The 20724-nt window shown below is 43.0% G+C and overlaps 1 protein-coding gene across 1 annotated transcript in view; it reads left to right on the top strand.

Moving 5' to 3' along the window:
- Positions 1–20724, top strand: part of LOC136872322 (integrin alpha-PS3) — a 238851-nt gene that overhangs the window by 15668 nt on the left and 202459 nt on the right. Inside the window, exon 2 of the mRNA XM_067146136.2 lies at positions 4521–4727. Coding sequence (XP_067002237.2) covers positions 4521–4727 — 207 coding nt within the window. The remainder of the gene's footprint in view (positions 1–4520; positions 4728–20724) is intronic.

The following is a 20724-nucleotide window of genomic DNA, read 5'->3' as shown; positions in this document are numbered from 1 at the left end:
TTGCTCTATTAACCAGCATTTCATCTTAGGTCTGACACTAGACTCTTCAGAGTGGGATGTGTCAGACCCTATCCACTGACGCTGGGTTGTATGCAGGTGAACTTATCAGAAGCCTATTTAAGAGGCACAGTCTGATAACTGCATATGGGAGATAAAACTCCACAATGGAATTATGCCAGCCTAGCAATTCGAAATGGAAATTCTAGGTTCCCATGGAGGGAATTAGATGTTTTTCCACCAATAGAGCATATCAAAAATCAGATCAAAAATTAGATGTAAGGCTTTTCAGGCGTTTGCTCTACCAAGCAGAAAGCCAGCATCTTTGTCATTTTTAGCACTAAAGAGCACACACATATAGACAGTTTTCGATTTTCTTTTGTAAAATATGAAATGAGTTCTGTTCCTAAGAGAGGACGTCCAAGAAAGTGTGCCGTTTTACGAAGCACTGTAGACATCAGAGCTCGAACTAGGGGTCGAGTTAATAATTTCCGCAATAGGGAAATAAGTCCATTGGCTAGGAACACTATTTACGATTAAACTTCCATTGAATTCTTATTCTTAAGACGCCGTCTCCATACGGAGGTTGGCGATCCACGTTGCCAGCCCTGTTCTTGACAATGCAGCATGAAAATCTTCTTCTGATGTACATCTGTGCCATCTTCGAATGTCCTTTAGCCATGAATTTCTCCATCTAAAAACGGATCGTTTCCCTTGTATCTTTCATTCAATAAATAGCTGTAATAAATACCACTTGCCCCTCATAACATGCCCTAAGTGTTGTGTTCTCCTTTGTTTTATAATAAGTAACAGTTCCGTTTGCTTTTTAATGCGATGAAGAACCTCGACATTTGAAATATTCAATATCCAAGGTATGCGCAAGAGGCGGCGATTCAAATACATTTCAAAAGCATAATTGTTTCAGTCCGCCTCTGTGGTGTATTGGTTAGTGTGATTAGCTGCCACCCCCAGAGGCCCGGGTTCGATTCACGGCTCTGCCACGAAATTTGAAAAGTGGTACGAGGACTGGAACGGGGTCCACTCAGCCTCGGGAGGTCAACTGAGTAGAGGGGGGTTTGATTCCCTCCTCAGCCTTCCTGGAAGTGGTTTTCCGTGGTTTCCCACTTCTGGTACCTAACTTAAGGGCACGGCCGCTTCCTTCCCTCTTCCTTGTCTATCCCTTAAAATCTTCCCATCTCCTCACAAGGTCCCTGTTCAGCATAGCAGGTGAGGCCGCCTGGGTGAGGTACTGGTCATCCTCTCCAGCTGTATCCCCGACCCAGAGTCTGAAGCTGCAGAACACTGCCCTTGAGGCGGTAGAGGTGGCATCCCTCGCTGAGTCCGAGGGAAAAACCGACCCTGGAGGGAAAACAGATTACGAACGAAGGATAAGTGTTTCAGTGCTTGGATCAAGGGTCCAGCTTTCACATCCATATAAGAGAATAGGGAATATGTAGTAGCGGGTCATGAGGATTCGTAGCATTATTCAGAACGGGGCTATTGAATTAAATCTGAATGCACTGCCAAGCACGACATTTCACTACGCAAACTGTACATGATGCTTTTCCCGAGTTAGTTGACCGTGCTGTTAGTAACGCGCAGCTGTGAGCTTGCATGTGGGAGATAGTGGGATCGAACCCCGCTGTCGGCAGCCCTGAAGGTGGTTTTCCGTGGTTTCCCGTTTTTACACAAGGCAAATACTTGAGCTGTACGTTAATTAAGGGCATGGCCTCTTCGTTCCCACCCCCTAACCCTTTCCTAGCACATCGTCGCCATAAGGCCTGTGTCGGTGCGTAGTAAAATCAACTGTACAAAAAAATGAATTCATGGACCATGTAAGGCAGTATAACAGTGCAATGTCCTTTTCATCCTTCTCTTCTAACCGTAGCCATATTCCAAGATTACGTCCTTTCTGCTTTAAGATTTAGGGGTTGATTCATAGGTATATTTACTCGCTACTGAGAATTGCCAAGCATTATACGGCCGACTTCATGTGATAGATTCAAGTCTTGCGAACAGAATTCGTTGTGAAAATTCTATGACTTCCTCTCTTAATCCAGAGACAACTGAAAGACTCTCCAACATTTTCCTAAATAACCCATGCGCTACATCATATCATAACGCTGGAAAGCAATGGGACAAGAATTAGGCACGTTCTGTCGATTTAAGATTTGCAGATAGCGTAATTCTAGATCAGCGTAGATATAACAGGGCGGCTGAAAACGAGATAGCGAGGGTGTTCTTTTCGGAAAATGGTGAACTGGGTACATATTACTTATTTCGTATGTAAATTAGACTGTTGAGTGGATACTGCTTGTTTGTGCCTTGGAGAGGTGTGAAACTTTTAAATTTTGGAGAATAGCCCCCTACTTAATTATGTGAAGCAAAAACGCTCCGTGTGAATGTAGTAAATTGTGGATCTCAGTCTTCTTGAGGATTTATTGAAGGGAGCAAAGATGCTCTTGTAAAAAATTTGTAACTTGGGATCTTCAAGCTCATTTCGAAAATCGTTGTTGTTCTAGACATTTCTAAAAAAAAAAAATCTCGAGCTCACGAGCTAACATTTGAACTATTGCTATTTGTTATTGTTTAACAAAGTTTCAAATCAGAAAAAACAAAATATACAGGAAAGAAATAAAATTCCAAATGTTATAGTTTTAAATTAAAATTTGATCTTTTATCTATCCACCCATTCATGCCCGCACCTTCTTTCACCTCTATGCTCCATGGTTTCCCTGTAACAAAAGAGATGATAGTATCTACAAAAAGGTACGCCAGTCTGATTACTACTAAAAAGATTTCATTCGTCCCCTGAAGGGGGAGGCGGGCCTCTTGGGCGGAGAAGCCGTTTCTCAGGCCGAGAGATTTGTTTCTGTGAAGGAGATGCTCGGAGAAGGTGAGTTGATTGGCGGCCGTAGCATATACTAGGAACAGTCCCGGCATTCGCGTTTGTGCAGGAGAATGGAAAACCACGGAAACCATTCTCAGGACAGCCGACGGTTGGGGTCAGCCCTGTCCCGTCCCCCGAAGACAGACTCGTAGAGCCACGGTAGAGCCGTGGCCGCTCCTCCTCTGCTCGGTTGGCCGGTCAGAGTGCAGAGCTGTTCGACCACGGACCAGCCGTGGCCACTTACGGGCCGAGACCCACTCTGCATCTACCGTTCGCCAGTCTGGCCTTAATTTGCCTGGTGTGAAAATGGGAAAACACGGAAAACCATCATCAGGGCTGCTGACAGTGGAGTTCGAACCCACCATCTCCCGGATGTAAGCTCACAGCTGCGCGCCCCTAACCGCACGGCCAACTCACCGGGTGCATGATTTCCTGATAGGACAGTTTGCTTTTTCGTTGCTCCCGCTATCTACCCATTGGATCTTCCACTTTTAGACTTGCGGTACTTTTATTAGTTGAAATAAGAAATCCACAGTTGTAGCCTTTAAAGAAAGCAACTCAATGTTGAAAATATCCCAGGGATATGAGTTACGAATTTTAGTTAAATAAAATTAATAAAGTATGAGAATATATTCTGTACTTCTTCTTAGTCTGTTTACCTCCATTTACCTTCAAGGTTGGTTTTTCACTCGGACTCAGCGAGAGATTCCACCTCTACCGCTTCAAGGGCTGTGTCATGGAGCTTGAGACATTGGATCGAGCCGGATACAGCTGGGGAGGAGGACCTATACCTCTCCCAGGCGGCCTCGCCTGCTATGCTAAACAGGTCCTTGTAGGGGGATGGCACGATTGGAAAGGATAGACAAGGAAGAGGGAAGGAAGCGGTCGTGGCCTTAATTTAGGTACCATCCTGGCATTTGCCTGGAGGAGAAGTGGGAAACCACGGAAAATCACTCCGAGGATGGCTGAGGAAGGAATCGAACCCCCTCTACTTACTTGACCTCCCGAGGCTGAGTGGACCTTTTTCAGCCCTCGTACCACTTTTCAAAATTTTCGTGGCAGAGCCGGGAATCGAACCCGTGCCCCCGGGGGTGGCAGCTAATCACGCTAACCACTACACCAAAGAGATGGGCATATTCTCTACGTATTCCTAAAAATTACAGCCCTTTTTTTAAGCATCGTTATCCGGACGATTAGATTAGCAGTTCGCCCTTTTATACCACTAATGTGAGTCAATGCAGTGTTTCACTTAAGACCTCACAACTACATTTGGCGTGGTCATTTTTCAAAAATCAAAAAACACCTGAATATGTTGAATTGAGGTACATGTTACAGAAATAATCATGAAAATAAGTTAATTTGGCTAGGATTTGAATCGGAACGAAAACAATTAAAAAACAAGCTATTTAGGCATTTTTCCGGAACTTCAGGTAGGTCGGAAGTGATTTTCGATTTTTTTTTTTTTATAGAGCTATCTAAGACTAACAGTGTGAGACCTTTCCAGATCCTTTATCCCTTCAACTTTCGGCACAATTGAGAAGATTGCTTAATTTTACGTTTTTCGTAGTAAGGGGACCCCTACTTTGTTTTGAGCATTATCGCAGAAAACAATTTTCAAATACCATTGTTTCAGGTGTTCGTGTTGGACATCGTGGGCAGTAATCACACGATCGTTCAGGAAATAGATGGAAGACAGATGGGTGAATACTTCGGAGCGTCCCTTTGCATTGTGGACCTCAACGGGGATGGATTAGACGACCTCTTGGTGGGAGCTCCACAAAATTATGTAGCATCGTACTGGGACACTGGAGCGGTCTATGTGCTAATGAACAACGCCAAGGTGAGTCTTGGTTGGGTAAAGGAATAATACTTACTTTGGAATCTCCTTTCTTAAGAGATGTTTGTTGTAATATTGTTATTTCGTCTCGGTACGTTCCTCATCGCCAGATGTCTCATTCCGGGCTTGTGTCAATGTCATATGTTATGTGACCCTCTTAGACTGAATCTGATGGTTCGGTCAGCTTCCGCTTCGAACGCTAGCGCTGTGCCACGTCCAGAGAGCCATCTGGTGACGAATGAACGTACCATTTCCACTTCTAATAAACGTCTAATTTCAAAAAGTCATTGTTCAAGAAACCTTTCTCGTGGACAGTCGAGATTTTCTTCTGATGACGCAGAGCACAGTTCTCTGCGAAACGTAAAGAATTTCACCTTATTTTCTTGACACGGCATAAGCCCAAAAGCCTACACAGTATACCGTCTAAGCCCACCTGCTGGCCATGATAGCTAAGCCGTCAAGTTTATTTTTCTTTTTTCTTACTACTTGCTTTACGACACACCGACACAGATAGTTCTTATAGCGACAATGGGATAGGAAAGGAGTAGGAGTGGGAATGAAGCAGCCGTGGTCTTATTTAAGGTACAGAACCCAGCATTTGCCTGGTGCGAAAATGGGGAAACCACGGAAAACTATCTTGAGGGCTGCCACCAGTCGGGTTCGAACCCACTATCCCACGGATTCAAGCTCACAACTGTGCGCCCCTAACCACACGGCTAACTCGACCAGTCCGTCAAGTCTCCATGATCTGACAGCGTGGTTAGGCGGTTCGAGTCCCTATAGTGGAAAACAATTTCGCTAACACAATGTTGGCCGACAGGGTAATTTCTAATCACTAGGCTGCGTGCCAAGAGCCTGGATTGAATTCCAAACCTCTTCTCAGTGTTTATATGAACTGAAGGCATATGACACTATTGACTGTGATTCCTCAGTCAGATGGCGGCGTTAAACCTTGAGTAGAAACCTCGGTGTTCCCTGACAGGTGCAAGCTATGTACTGACACAGGGTTTCACTCTCTCCTTACCTCATTAGCAACGCCACCTCAAACTCAGAAGAGCAGGTAGCCTATGGGCGTCAATTAGGAAGACCTCCACCAGATTAGCTGATCCTATCGTCGGTCACTCCTGGTACTGAAACCTATACGCTAAATAAATAGATAAATAAATAGAGCTATTTAGTTCAGGGATTTAAGCCTCGAATTATCGAAGAGGGTAAATCCTGTTTTGCTGAAAAGTGAGATATTCACATTCAGTCAATCATCAATGGTCCGCATTTTGGGCTGTCGTCCAGGTGGCAGATACCCTGTCAAATGCTTACCTAGTATTTTCTCGTGATAAATTATTCCAATCTGTAATCCCTTTTCCGATATATCAATATTTGCCCCAATTTGTCCTCTTGAATTCCAAATTTATTTAAAAACTTCAAAGACATTAAAACTTCAGTTGAAGCTTGTTCGACTAATAATATCATCCAACGTCATCTTTCGGCTGGCAGCTCATAAAATACCGCTTGCCATAATACCTATCTGAGTCGGTGCGACGTAAAGCCACTAGCAAAAATAAAAAAAACACCGCTTAGACGAGCAGTTCCCAGCCTAAAGTTTGCAACATTTTCGTAACACTTCTCTTCTATCGGAAATCACCCAGAACAAATCGTGCTGCTTTCCTGTGGAACTTTTCCAGTTCTCGTATTACAAGTAATCCTTCTGATGCGTCCCTACGCTGGAACCATACTAGACACGTATACGCCCTCTCCTCTACATCCTTTCTACGACCCGTAAATACCCTCATAACCATATGAAGTGATCTGAAACCTTCTTTACAACCTCGTTAATGTGGTTACCGCAAAGACGATCATTGCTTAATTAAGACCTATTGACCCATGAGATAGTTGCACTAATCCGACAGCTCGTCAATGAACTGTTTATCCTCCTTGTTTTTGTGGACGTACTGGCGAGTAGCTCCACACGCAGTAGTTAACAGTTGTTGTTTGAGTCATCAGTCAGTAGCTATTCATGCCACCCTATCCTGAGCTAACCTTTTCATTTCGACGTAAATGCTACATCCTACATCTACTCTAATCTGCCTGTCAAATTCATGACGCAAAAATAATTCCTATGGACTGGAAATCATTTGGGATAACCTTACAAAGAATTACGTACACACTCAAGAAAAAATCAAAGCCTGGTTCTTAAAGACAATCATCTGTTTATCCAGATTTACTATTTCAAGACTGGTTTATGAACTTGCAAAGGAGCCTTTTTTATTTGAAGATTTGAGATTCAAGTTCGCTCTACCATATACAGACCACTGGAAGAAACTCTTGGATAAAAGATTGACCAAAATGAATGACATTTTTACTGAATTCTATTCGACTGAAGCTATGACGAATAGAACCTGGACCAACACAAAACCAGGATCTCTGACACTGTGTCAGTTCTATGGCAATTCGTAGATACCACTATACCTCTGCAGAACTATGATCTTTCATGAACCTGATGACAGTTGTGTGTGTGCGTGCACTGTGTGATTTGACTTGTCCTCGTTACCATGGTGTGGAATGCTCTAAGCGAAATAGGCCTATAATAGACTTATGCCTAGAATGACATGTAATCGCTTTGCATACACAAATTGTGTGCTCTATTAAATTAATTAATATTCCTGCCTTTGTCTACCCCTACCTTTCTTACCGCATACACTTCCCTCAAAAACCAACTGCACTATGCAGTCGTGGGTGTCTTAAGATGTGTCCTATCATTCTATCTCTTCTTCTGGTCAAATTTATCCAAATCGATCTCCTCTCACCAATTCAATTTAGTATCTCTTGATTCGTGATTCTATTGCGATTATTATTATTATGACTGATCAAACCCAGACGAAAATAAAGAAGTACGTTGAGCTAACGAAATAAGATTACTCTGGCTCTTTCCTTCTTCTTCTTCTTCTTCTTCTAATTCTAATTCTGCTGCTGCTGATTTTCCCACATCTGTAAGAGTCGCGAGTGCGACTGTGACGCGCATGTGGATTTGGTCCTGTTTTAAGGACCAGATGCCCTTCCTGATGCTAACCCTATATGGAGGGATTTAATCACTATTGCGTGTTTCTGTGGGGGTTGGTAGTGTGGTTTTTTGTCTGAATATGAAGAGGAGATTCTTGGGACAAACACAAACACCCAGTGTCCGAGCCAGAAGAATTAGTCACGCGCGATTAAAATCCCCGACCCGGCCAGGAATCGAGCCCGGGGCCCCCTGAACAGAAGGCCTCACCGCCGAACATTCAGCGAAGGAGTCGGACGATCTTTTCTTTGTAAGCAAAAAAGAATATTAGGAGGTAACTGTACTTGTGCCGAATCTGTGGTGTAGTGGTTAGCGTGATTAGCTGCCACCCCCGGAGGTCCGGGTTCGATTCCCGGCTCTGCCACGAAATTTGAAAAGTGGTACGAGGGCTGGAACGGGGTCCACTCAGCCTCGGGAGGTCAACTGAGTAGAGGTGGGTTCGATTCCCACCTCAGCCATCCTGGAAGTGGTTTTCCATGGTTTCCCACTTCTCCTCCAAGCGAATGCCGGGATGGTACCTAACTTAAGGCCACGGCCGCTTCCTTCCCTCTTCCTTGCCTATCCCTTCCAATCTTCCCATCCCTCCACAAGGCCCCTGTTCAGCATAGCAGGTGAGGCCGCCTGGGCGAGGTACTGGTCATACTCCCCAGTTGTATCCCCCGACCAAGAGTCTGAAGCTCCAGGACACTGCCCTTGAGGCGGTAGAGGTGGGATCCCTCGCTAAGTCCGAGGGAAAAACCGAACCTGGAGGGTAAACAGATGATGATGATGATGATGAACTGTACTTGTTGGACTGTTGCTATTGCTAGATGGATGCAGTATTTTTGCGTCTGTTACAACAGGCCAGAGAAAAATGTACCTACCGCTGAAGTCTCGCTCCGAATTATGGCTGTGACGGTGGTGGTGGTGGTGGTTTTAGTAATTATTTTAATAGGGAGTACAGCTGGGCAACCGTCCTCTATTATTATTATCCTAAATTCCTTTACGGCCATTTGAAACGATATTAAGCAACAATCAGACATTCCTTTTAATAAATGCCATTTATTCGGGGCGTCGACCTAAGAAGATCTTTTGCACCCACTTTGCACCATATGTTATGAACCTGCGTGTATTTGGAAATTGCGGAAGTGTAAAGTGTTGAATGAGAGGAAAGGAACATTAAGGACAACACAAACACCCAGTCCCCAGGCCAGGGATATTAATCATGTACAATTAAAAAACCCTGACACGGCAGGGAATCGAACCCGGGGCCGCCGGGTGACAGGCGTTGCCCCCTACACCGCGGGGCCGGACAAACAATTACACATTATGGAAGCCTTCTTTGCAGCCCAAAATCTCTGCATTCTTTCTCTAACAGCCTGTCTTCCTTCCTCTGCCCATCCCCTATTTATTTTGAGTTTGTCGCGGAAGCCTCTCAAGCTGTCGATCACTGATCTATACTTTGTTCGGTTTAGCACGTCTTCCCGATTTAATCCAGACTGTACAAGATCCTTTCTTACCTTCATGAACCATTTGTCGGAGACTTTAGGTCTACTGTCAAGTGTTTTTAAAATCTATTATGTCTGCCTCTTCTTGTCCCTTCTAAACAGATGCCCATAAAATTTGAGGTTTCTGTTCTTCATTGACTCAATCAGTCTTTCACTTTTTGGTAAATTTCTTCTCTCCCTCGTAACCTATATTGGCCATCCTCGATTTTTGGAACCTTCATCTTGCAGAGGATCTTGCTCTCAAATTTCTCGGCTTTCCTTAGTCCCGACAATCATGTCATTCGGAGGCATTCACTAGCATGTAGACGCTCTGTCTTAGTTTAGGTCACCTTGAGACTTGCACCAGGTGAGCTGAGCATGTCGCTCACTCCCGGTACTAAAAGCCTTACGCTAAATAATTAAATAAACCTACCCAGTGCAATGATTTAAGCCTCGAAATATCGAAGGGGTTAAGTCCCATTTTGCTGAAAATGGACATATTCACATTCAGTCAGTCACTAATGGTCCGCCCAGGTGGAAGATTGCTTACCCAGTATTTTCTTAAATGTTTTCAAAAGAGTTTTGAAATTTCTCGTAATAAATTATTCCAATCCCTAACCCATTTTTCTATAAATTAATATTTGTCCCGATTTGTCCTCTTCAATTTCAAATTATTTAAAAATTTAAAAATATTAAAACTTTATTGAAGCTTATTCGTCTACCAATGTCATCAAATGCAATCTTTCGTATAAAGCATGTATCCTAACGCCATCTTCTCTCGCCTGGTGCAGTTGGCTTCTCTCTCGCTAGTTTTCGGCTGTAGGATTTATCCGAGGAACTTGAACCTGTCAGCCCTTTCTATTTTACAATGTTCTGTCTTAAGGTACAATGTCTGTCTTAAAAATCGAAGAGATCCGATACATAGAAGAATGAAGGTATAGAAGAAAGAAAGTAAAGGATGGGCGTGAAAATGCAAGACTCCTTAGGATTCGCAAATATAATACCGTCGAGGGTGGAAGAAGACAAGAGTTGATCAAGGGACAGGAAACATAAAATTTAGGCAAATGGCAAAAGTCAGTGGAAAAATTGCCATACTCTGCTAGGGAAACAGTGGTCGCCAACACAAGCTCCCAATTTGGGAGCGCCTGGTGCCCCTTTTAGTCGCCTCTTAGGGCAGACAGAGGATGCCGTGGATGTATTCTACCATTCCCCCGGACAAGGGGTGGATGTGACGGTGAGGAAGCTGTTGTGGTAGGGGAGGTACTGATCCGGCCCCGCGGTGTAGGGGGCAATGCGACCGCCTGTCACCCAGCGGCAGCGGGTTCGATTCCCGGCCGGGTCAGGTATTTTAATTGTAAATGATTAATATCCCTGGCCTGAGGACTGGGTGGGTGTTTGTGCCGTCCTTGAGGTTCCTTTCCTCACATTCAACACTGTACACTTCCGCAATTCCAATCACGGCAGGTTCATATCATATGGTGCAAGTCGGATTTCCCTCGGACTCAGCGAGGGATCCCACCTCTACCGCCTCAAGGGCAGTGGCCTCGAGCTTCAGACTTTGGGTCGGAGATACAACTAGGGAAAATGACCAGTACCTCGCCCAGGCGGCCTCACCTGCTATGCTGAACAGGGGCCTTGTGGAGGGATGGGGAGATTGGATGGGACAGGCAAGGAAGAGGGAAGGAAGCGGCCATGGCCTTAAGTTGGGTACCATCCCGGCATTTGCCTGGAGGAGAAGTGGGAAACCACGGAAAACCACTTCCAGGATGGCTGAGGTGGGAAACGAACCCAACTCTACTCAGCTGACCTCCCGAGGCTGAGTGGACACCGTTCCAGCCCCCGTACCACTTTTCAAATTTCGTAGCAGAGCCGCGAATCGGATGCGGACCTCCGGCGGTGTCAGCTAATCACGCTAACCACTACACCACAGAGGCGGACTTTCTTTAGATCCACGAAACATAAATACAACTGTAAATCAATTACTACTGATCTGCATTTAGGGCAGTCGCCCAGGTGACAGATTCCCTATCTGTTGTTTTCCTAACCTTTTCTTAAATGATCGCAAAGAAATTGGAAAATTATTGAACATCTCCCTTGGTAAGTTATTCCAATCCCTAACTCCCCTTCCTATAAACGAATATTTGCCCTAATTTGTCCTCTTGAATTCCAACTGTATCTTCATATTGTGATCTTTCCTACTTTTATAAACGCCATTCAAACTTATTCGTCTACTAATGTCATTCCACGCCAACTCTCCGCTTACAGCTCGGAACATACCACTTAGTCGAGCAGCTCTTCTTCTTTCTCTCAATTCTTCCCAACCCAAACATTGCAACATTTTTGTAACGCTATTCTTTTGTCGGAAATCACCCAGAACAAATCGAGCTGCTTTTCTTTGGATTTTTTCCAGTTCTTGAATCGGGTAATCCTGGTGAGGGTCCCATACACTGGAACCATACTCTAGTTGGGGTCTTACCAGAGACTTATATGCCCTCTCCTTTACATCCTTACTACAACCCCTAAATACCCTCATAACCATGAGCAGAGATCTGTACCCTTCATTAACAATCATATTTATGTGATTACCCCAATGAAGGCCATTCCTTATATTGACACCTAGGCACTTACAATGATCTCCAAAAGGAACTCTCACCCCATCAACGCAGTAATTAAAACAGAGAGGACTTACCCTATTTGTGAAACTCACAACCTGACTTTTAACCCCGTTTATCATCATACCATTGCCCACTGTCCATCTCACAACACTATCGAGGTCACCCTGCAGCCGCTCACAATCTTTTACTTATTTATTACTCTGTACAGATTAACATCATCTGCAAACAGCCTTATCTCTGATTCCACTCCTTTACACATATCATTGATATATATAAGGAAACACAAAAGTCCAATAATACTGCCTTGATGATTTCCCCTCTTAATTATTACAGGGTAGGATAAAGCTTCGCCTACTCTAATTCTCTGAGTTCTATTTTATAGAAAAATACCCACCCATTCAGTCACTCTCTTTTCTAGTCCAATAGCACTCATTTTTGCCAGTAGTCTTCCATGATCTACCCTATCAAATGCCTTAGACAGGTCAATCGCAATGCAGTCCATTTGGCCTCCTGAATCCAGGATATCTGCTCTATCTTGCTGAAATCCTATGAGCTGAGCTTCAGTGGAATAACCTTTCCTAAACCCAAACTGCCTTCTGTCAAACCAGTTATTAATTTCGCAAACATGTCGAATATAATCAGAAAGAACGCTTTCCCAAAGCTTACATGCAATGCATGTCAAACTGACTGGCCTGTAATTTTCAGCTTTATGTCTATCACCCTTTCCTTTATACATAGGGGCTACTATAGCAACTCTCCATTCATTTGGTATAGCTCCTTCAACCAAACAATAATCAAATAAGTATTTCAGATATGGTACTATATCCCAACCCATTGCCTTTAGTATATCCCCAGAAATCTTATCAACTCCAGCTGCTTTTCTAGTTTTCCACTTTTGTATCTTACTATAAATGTCATTGTTATCATAGGTAAATTTTAATACTTCATTAGTATTACCCACCTCCCCTATCTGGACATTATCCATGTAACCAACAATCTTTACATACTGCTGACTGAATACTTCTGCCTTTTGAAGATCCTCGCATACACACTCCCCTTGTTCATTAATGATTCCCGGAATGTCCTTCTTTGAACCTGTTTCTGCCTTGAATTACCTATACATACCCTTCCATTTTTCACTAAAATTTGTATGACCATCAATTATGATTGCCATCATGTTATCCTTAGCTGACTTCTTTGCTAGATTCAATTTCCTAGTAAGTTCCTTCAATTTCTCCTTACTTCCATAACCATTTCTAACTCTATTTCGTTCCAACCTGCACCTCCTTCTTAGTCTCTTTACTTCTCTGTTATAATATAGTGGATCTTTACCATTCTTTACCACCTTTAAAGTTACAAACCTATTTTCACATTCCTCAACAATTACTTTAAACACATCCCAGAGTCTGTTTACATTTTTATTTACCATTTTTCAGCGATCATAGTTACTTTTTTAAAACTCCCTCATGCCTGTTTTATCAGCCATATGGTACTGCCCAATAGTCCTAATTTTAATAGCATCCTTTCTTTCATATTTATTTTTAACTACGACAAAAACAGTTTCGTGATCACTAATACCATCTATTACTTCGGTTTCTCTATAGAGCTCATCTGGTTTTATCAACACCACATCCAAAATATTCTTCTATCTAGTTGGTTCCATCACTTTCTGAATCAGCTGCCCTTCAGGGGCGATTTCTCCGAGCATGCTACGCTTGCTGCGCAAGCGCTCTAACCGGTCACCACCCTCTAGGACCCCGGAAATATCCCAGCGGTGATGAGGTTAATAACCTTACCCCACCAGTTGAGGGAAAAGAAGGAGATAGGAAAAGAGAGAGAGAGAGGGAGAAAAAGAGAGAGAGAGAGAGAGAGAGAGAGAGAGAGAGAGACAGAGACACTGGTGTGAAGGTTGCTATTGTGTCCGCCCCAAGAGGGTAGTTTAAGCGAACACAAGAGAAAACAAGGGCGAAAAAGAAGCAACAAGTCACAGTACATCAAAAAATTCCAAGGATAAAAACGGCACCAGCCAACAACATGATACTAAAATTACCCAAAGGAAGAAAAAGAGACACTTACCCAAAACGTGGAGGAAAAGCGACTTAAGGTCCGTGGACAACCAAACAAGAAAATAGTTGCAGCGCTGCACCAAATGTGGTAAATGAAAACCAACTTTTAAGTGATATGAAAAAGGAAACTTTAATAGACATTTAAATGAGAGGTAACATTTCAAGATAATATTAGGAGTGGACCTAGGTTCATTATTAATTCAGAAAATACTTTGAACCATATTGTTTAAAAGAAAGTAAATACTTGACTAACAATAATTGGATTAACCTGCAAGAAATTAATATGATTAATAAATAAATACCCAATGAGGCAGCTTTAAAAAAGAAAATGCAGACTCCATTTAACCAAATAAAGGAACTAAATCGTAAAAATCAACAAGGAAAAAAAACAACAGTGACCTCCATACCGTCAAACAAGGTAATTAAATATTGATTTAAGTGTGATCGATCACGCGTTTAAGAAAAAAAAACAAATACCATGTTTAGTAAACAAACCCTAGTCCCATGACCTTTAGGCCGGTTGCCTTTTAACTTTACCACAATTCGTTCCAATTTCTACCAAGGACAATTTCCAAGGGCACACGAAATTAAAGGAAGGAGTTACACTTTTCGCCCAGCCGAAGAACGAGACGAAACGACCAAAGGTAGGCCGAAATAAATCACTTAATATGAAGTAAATGCCAACGATACCAGGCAACAAAAATATTTTCATCCCACAAGAACACATCAACCAACAACAACCGCGGTAAAACAAAACCCCACAACAATTACCCAAACACACGTTGCCATAGTAACGGACAAAACAAAGCACGGTCTACAAAAGAGAAGAAACCAACGGTTTAAACTCAAAAATAAAACAGAGATCCCGGAAACAATGCAAAAAGAACAAAAAGGAGGAATAAAACCCAAAAGGCAAGGAACCCGAAGGAAAGCTAACCCCGCTACCTTGGAAACTGCGCCTTGGTTCACACCTTATTGTACAATCAAGTGCAAAAAAAACTTTTACAGAATTTTACGATAAACATACAATTTTTTTCCACCGTGCGAACTGCATTCTAAAATGACTAATTGCCGAAACCGTTTCCTAATGTTCACAGACGCACACGATATCCAGCACAATTTTCGAAGAGGAAGTCTTAATCCAAATATTATTATTATTATTATTACAGTTATCTTGAAGTACGCCGAAACACATAAATCTTCTTGCTTCCCCAGAAATACTTTAATCCAAAACAGTTACATACCTTTGAGTCCAGAAAAATTGAGAAGTTCAAACCTTGGCCATTGTTATTGAAGACCGGCAACCACGAGGCCGTGAACTAAAGTTGTTCACCAAGGATCCTGGGGATTATCGTAGCAAAAACATAATCCAGTGAAACAGTAGGAGGCCAGCAACTAATAGAGTAAGGGATAATCCCTCTTAAGTTGGTTTCATGGGGGTTTCAGCACCACCATCCGCCGCATAGCGGAACACTCACATACACGTCTATCCATGGCGGCTACAGGACGCCGACTCACTTCGGCAAGCAAACGAGGAGCAGGCCAGTTTTGCCAGGTAGGAGGATTGCGCATGCGCGACCAACCAGAGCTAGGAGAACGCCGCGTGGCTTATATTAGCATAAAACGGGAAGTCGAGCATTGAATTGACACAGATATTCTAGGGCTCACAGGCCAGTTCAAAATGTTTATAGGAGGGAGGCTCACATTATTTAATATCGTCTCAGCCCTCCCGCCCCGAATCAACGACAAAATCTCATGCATAACACGATGATGATGTGGTGGTCACATATATACTAAATTTGGGCGAAGTAGTCCAACAGGAAACGACCACCAAGATTAACTAATTTCAGTTAGAAGTTCACATGACCAGGTTAATAGTCCAATACACAGTTCCATATCACATAGTTTTTAGAAATAATTGGCGGGGTGCGATCAACAACAGTGTCCAGAAACGTTAACCGAGCACTCGGAAAATCACCAGAGTAAAGTTTGTCATCAAATAGAGTGCACAATGACCAGAGTTCGCCAAATATTCAGTTTCACCCAATACACATAGTTTTCAATGCATCAGACAATGATATAGTTTATGACACATGACGCAGTTCACCTTGGGGTTCGGCAACTCTCACACTAATCACAGATATACTGACCAAAACTAAACGAAAACCACATAATTATAAGTCCACGCATCCAGGTTATTTCCTCAAGCACGGTGGTAAATTAATTTTTAATGCACGAATGCCTTTACAAGTCTCCTTTGATATTAAGGAAATGCATGATCTTGTGTTGCAAAGGGAGACAACAGGGGAAAAGAAACGCACCGGAAAACCCGAATGGGGGCAAAACCACAAGAAGAGGGAGAAAAAAAAAACAAACCAGGAAACTTAAAGTAGGTGAGTATTCAGTTACAGGATCCACAGATCTGCCAATTAACTTTACATAGGCTAGTTACCAACAAACTAGCTGAAGCCCAGAGCTTTCCACTTGGTCCGATATAGTACCGAAGGAAAAGAAGGGTCCATACCACGACAATTAAGAAATCAAAGGGAAACTACATAAAATATACCATGTTACTCTTCCACGAAGGACACTTAGCCATGATACGTGGAGAAACAATTAACAAGAACACATAAAAACATAGGGTACAATCCAACACCTAATACCAACCATGACTAAGACAGATATCCCGAAGAATCATGAACATAACGGAAGGGAAAGCAGTAATATTACTCAAGCACAAATCATCCACAAGAAAAATATATAAGTAAGGGTACGGGACCACTCCAAAGAATAGTCGTCCTAGGAACATATGGTTTAGAATAGCAGGAGTTAAACTAAGAGGGCACATGAATGACCTATCAAATTACACTTTTAGATATTGGAGTGACACACCCACAACTACAGAGTGGCGAACTCGTCAATCAGTCCGAGGGTCAAGAACGAGGGGTTGAGCAAAATACAAACCACACTGGGATCGGCAACTTATCCTAGATCACCAACAAAACACAGGTAAGGACTCAAGCAGAGAAAACTAATTTTTGAACAGACCAACGGGAAACCATCAGGGAGAAGGGACGCAGAAACCCTAGAGTTACAGAGAGGGAAGACAGGCAACAGTAGCATCGATGGGCAATCAGGAGACTCCTATAGGTTACCAGATGGAAAAATCGCGATCAGTCAGTCATCCATAACAGCCACATCAAGGTACAACTACCAAAAATAAATGCACGGGGCAACGTGGTACAGAATAGTAACCACAAACCTAATTCTGCGTGAGGAAGAACAAGTCGAAAATCCCAGAGCCAACAGATAACTAAGAATTGCCCACCCGAAGGTGTACTTCCTCGGAGTAGTGGATACCAAACCAACAACCAAATCTACCGCGACACAGAGGTAAATTAAAGGACAAATCACATCCCAACCAAGGTGTCTTGACAGCCAAACAACGTAATCCAAACACGATTACCTAAATAATGACAAGCTAGCAGCACGGGTTATTCATAGAGAGATAAAGGATAACTATCCTCAACGCGTGCTCACAGACCACACAAAACAGCACAATACAAAGCAGAAATTACAACAGCAAACCAGGTACAGATTAAGGACTAGGTCCATCCCACAGAAGCACAAAAGGAGAAATATCCTCAGGAAGGAAGTCCGACGGTACCACCGAAAACTCCACACGCCAACCGGTAGATAAGGAAAATTACACAACGTTACTAACGGTCCACATTTCAAAAGGATCCTAACAACTCACTACAACATTACCAAGTTACAACACAGGAGATACAACCATAATGCTGGCAGGAGTGTACCAACCGAACGCCCACAGAAAAAATCGGAGACAGATTTTCTACATAACCCCAAAACCAAAAGGTTAGGAAGATAAATTCAGCCCAAAAATCCATTACAGGAAAAATAATATAGAGGGTTCACGCATAGAAAACCACCTTTAGAACAGCCGCGAAGAGTGCCCAAAAGTAGGAGTGTCAGATCTCTCAATCATGAATGAATACAAACATCAGTATCCGGAACAGAAACACCTTTAAGACACGGAGTCCATGCAGAAGGCAAACAGGGAACTTATCCGACACCGAATGATCGAAACACACCACAATCAGAAATCGTACAATACTAAAATGGCACAAATAGCAACCCAATCATGACTAAGCACCACATATCTTCAGACACACGCACACAATGAAAGGATGACAAAATGGTAAACACTCAGGCACCAGGCACACTCCCTTACATTCCATCTCAGGCACACCATAGCTCAGCAATGATTAAGTCACAAGATGATCAAAGGGTTCAGCGGAAGGAATCCTATGCGGAGCTACAGAAGAAACAAAACTTTGAAATTACATACTAAAAGCCTAGAGAAAACAGAGGGACAACAAAGCACAATTTAAGTTAGATGTCATCAGATTTCCCCAATGGAACTTCGTTAGCGCAATACATAAGCATAAGGTTAGATAACGAGGATATCAATTCCAAGGTATTAATACCACCATCACAAGACAATAAAGGAAAGACAATTTCTAACTCAAGGATCCACACCTAGAAACCGTAACATACAAGAAGTACTAAATTAGAGTCACCAACACGAGGCACAGAAGGACCAGATTGGCTCGCTCGCCACCCCACAGTATGTGTGCTAAATTCACTAACGATACAGGTCAGTTACCAAAGGTGCATCCATCCAGCGGAAGATGCGGTACAATTTGCCAGATTAACCGGGTTTAATTTGAGAAACATGAACGCGCCTAATACGCCTTGCTACAGGGTCGCTTACTAAAATAGAAACGGGAGACAAGAACTCCAACACAGTGCACGGGCCTTGGTACCTAGGGGCAAGTTTTGCCGAAAACTTATTCACGGCCTTACTCATTGGGTAGCACTTAACATACACGAGATCACCAACATTGAATTTTGACGGTTTCCTACCTTTATCGTACTGCCTTTTGACCTTTTCGTATGACACAGCTAGATTCCTTTTTGCTTCGTTCCAGATCTTTTGAACATCATTAGGCCTAGATAGGTCTGGGAGAAGATCCTCAATACATAGCAGGTTAGACATAGGGGAGTACGGAGTATAGCCAAACATTAAAGACATAGGCGTCTTACCATGGGACTCATGAGTAGCGGAATTGAAAGCATGTGCCAACCAATGCAGACAGGAGTCCCATTTGGACTGGTTGTCATGATGATACGCTATCAACGCAGATTTTAAGTTCCGATTCAACCTCTCTGCATAAGAAGGATTTGGATAGTATGGAATAGTGGTGACATGTGAAATGCCCAACTCAAACAGATATCTTTTGAAGGAGTTACTGGTGAAAGAACTAGCGTTGTCAGATACTAAGAACTTAGGTGGGCCAAATGATGCAAAGATGGAATTTAGACAGGAGATAGAGGTACGTGAATTAGTGGACCTGGTGGGAAAGATCCAACAGAACCGGGAGAAGGCATCTATACAGACAAAAATGTGGGTGTTTCCCAAGGAAGATCGGGGGAGGGGTCCTACGAAATCTATGAACAGTCGTTCCATGGGGCGCGACGCTTGTGATGAAGACAATAATCCCACCCGGTTATTCAAATTAGGTTTGCTGATGGCGCAAGATTTACAAGATTTGACCATGTTCCTGATATCACTATCCATTTTCTTCCAAACAAAGAATTGCCTGATTTTCAAACGAGTTTTGAAATTTCCTAGATGACCGCCAAGGGGTGAACAGTGGTAATACTTGAAAATGACAGGTACCAGAACTTTAGGAACGACAATTTTGGAATTATGGTCCTTGCGACCCTTACAACAGAGAACACCCTTAGATAAGGAGTAAGGTTTCACTTCGATCCCGCTACTGATTGTATCAATGATCCTTTTCAGATCCGGATCAGTTTTTTGATGATCTCCAATTTCTTGATACAGCAATGGGGAGTCGGTGAGGATGGCACTAACTCCAACGGTATTGACAGCAAGCTTATCGACACATGGGTTGGCTTCCGCACAAGGATCACCTTCAAACATCCTGCTCAAGCCATCGGCAATGACGTTCTCAGACCCACGAATGTGGCGAACATTGAAATTAAAGGATGAGATCCGTAATGCCCATCTAGTTATCCTACCGGTCCTTTTGGGTCGGTTCAACACCCAAGAAAGAGCCTGATTGTCGGTTTCCAGATCAAAGTTGACGTGTTCAATGAAAGATCGAAATTTCTCCAGAGCAAATAGCACTGCTAGACACTCTAGTTCATAAATGGAGTACTTAGACTCCAGATCATTGAGGACCCTGGATACGTAGGCCACGGGCCTACGCCCATCTTCATGTTCTTGTAACAGAACGCCAGCGATAGCACGCCCAGAGGCATCAGTTTGGACAATGAAACGTTTCTCGAAATCAGGAATAGCTAACAAAGGTGCATTAATCAGAGCGACCTTCAATGAATTGAAAGCTTCCTCCTGGGCTTTACCCCAAGTAAATTTTACATTCTTTTTCCTAAGGTCGTTCAACGGGGCAGCCACTTCAGCAAAGTTAGGGATGAATTTTCTAAAGAAATTGACCATACCAATGAATCGAGCAACGCCCTTGACATCTTTGGGAGGTGGAAAATCCCTAATGGCTTGAGTTCTGGAATGATCTATGGAAACGCCTTCAGAAGAAACTACATGTCCCAAGAAAGACATGCTGGGTCTGGCGAAAGCTACCTTTGATAACTTCACTGTAAGGCCAGCTTTCCTTAACCGTAGCAATACTTCCCTAACGTGCACCATATGTTCCTCGAAGGTATTCGAAT

This window comes from Anabrus simplex, chromosome 4, assembly GCF_040414725.1.
Source record: "Anabrus simplex isolate iqAnaSimp1 chromosome 4, ASM4041472v1, whole genome shotgun sequence".
In the NCBI taxonomy this organism is placed as follows: Eukaryota; Metazoa; Arthropoda; class Insecta; order Orthoptera; family Tettigoniidae; genus Anabrus; species Anabrus simplex.
The sequence above is the reverse complement of the archived record's forward strand: the minus strand, read 5'-3'. Positions and strand labels throughout refer to the sequence as shown.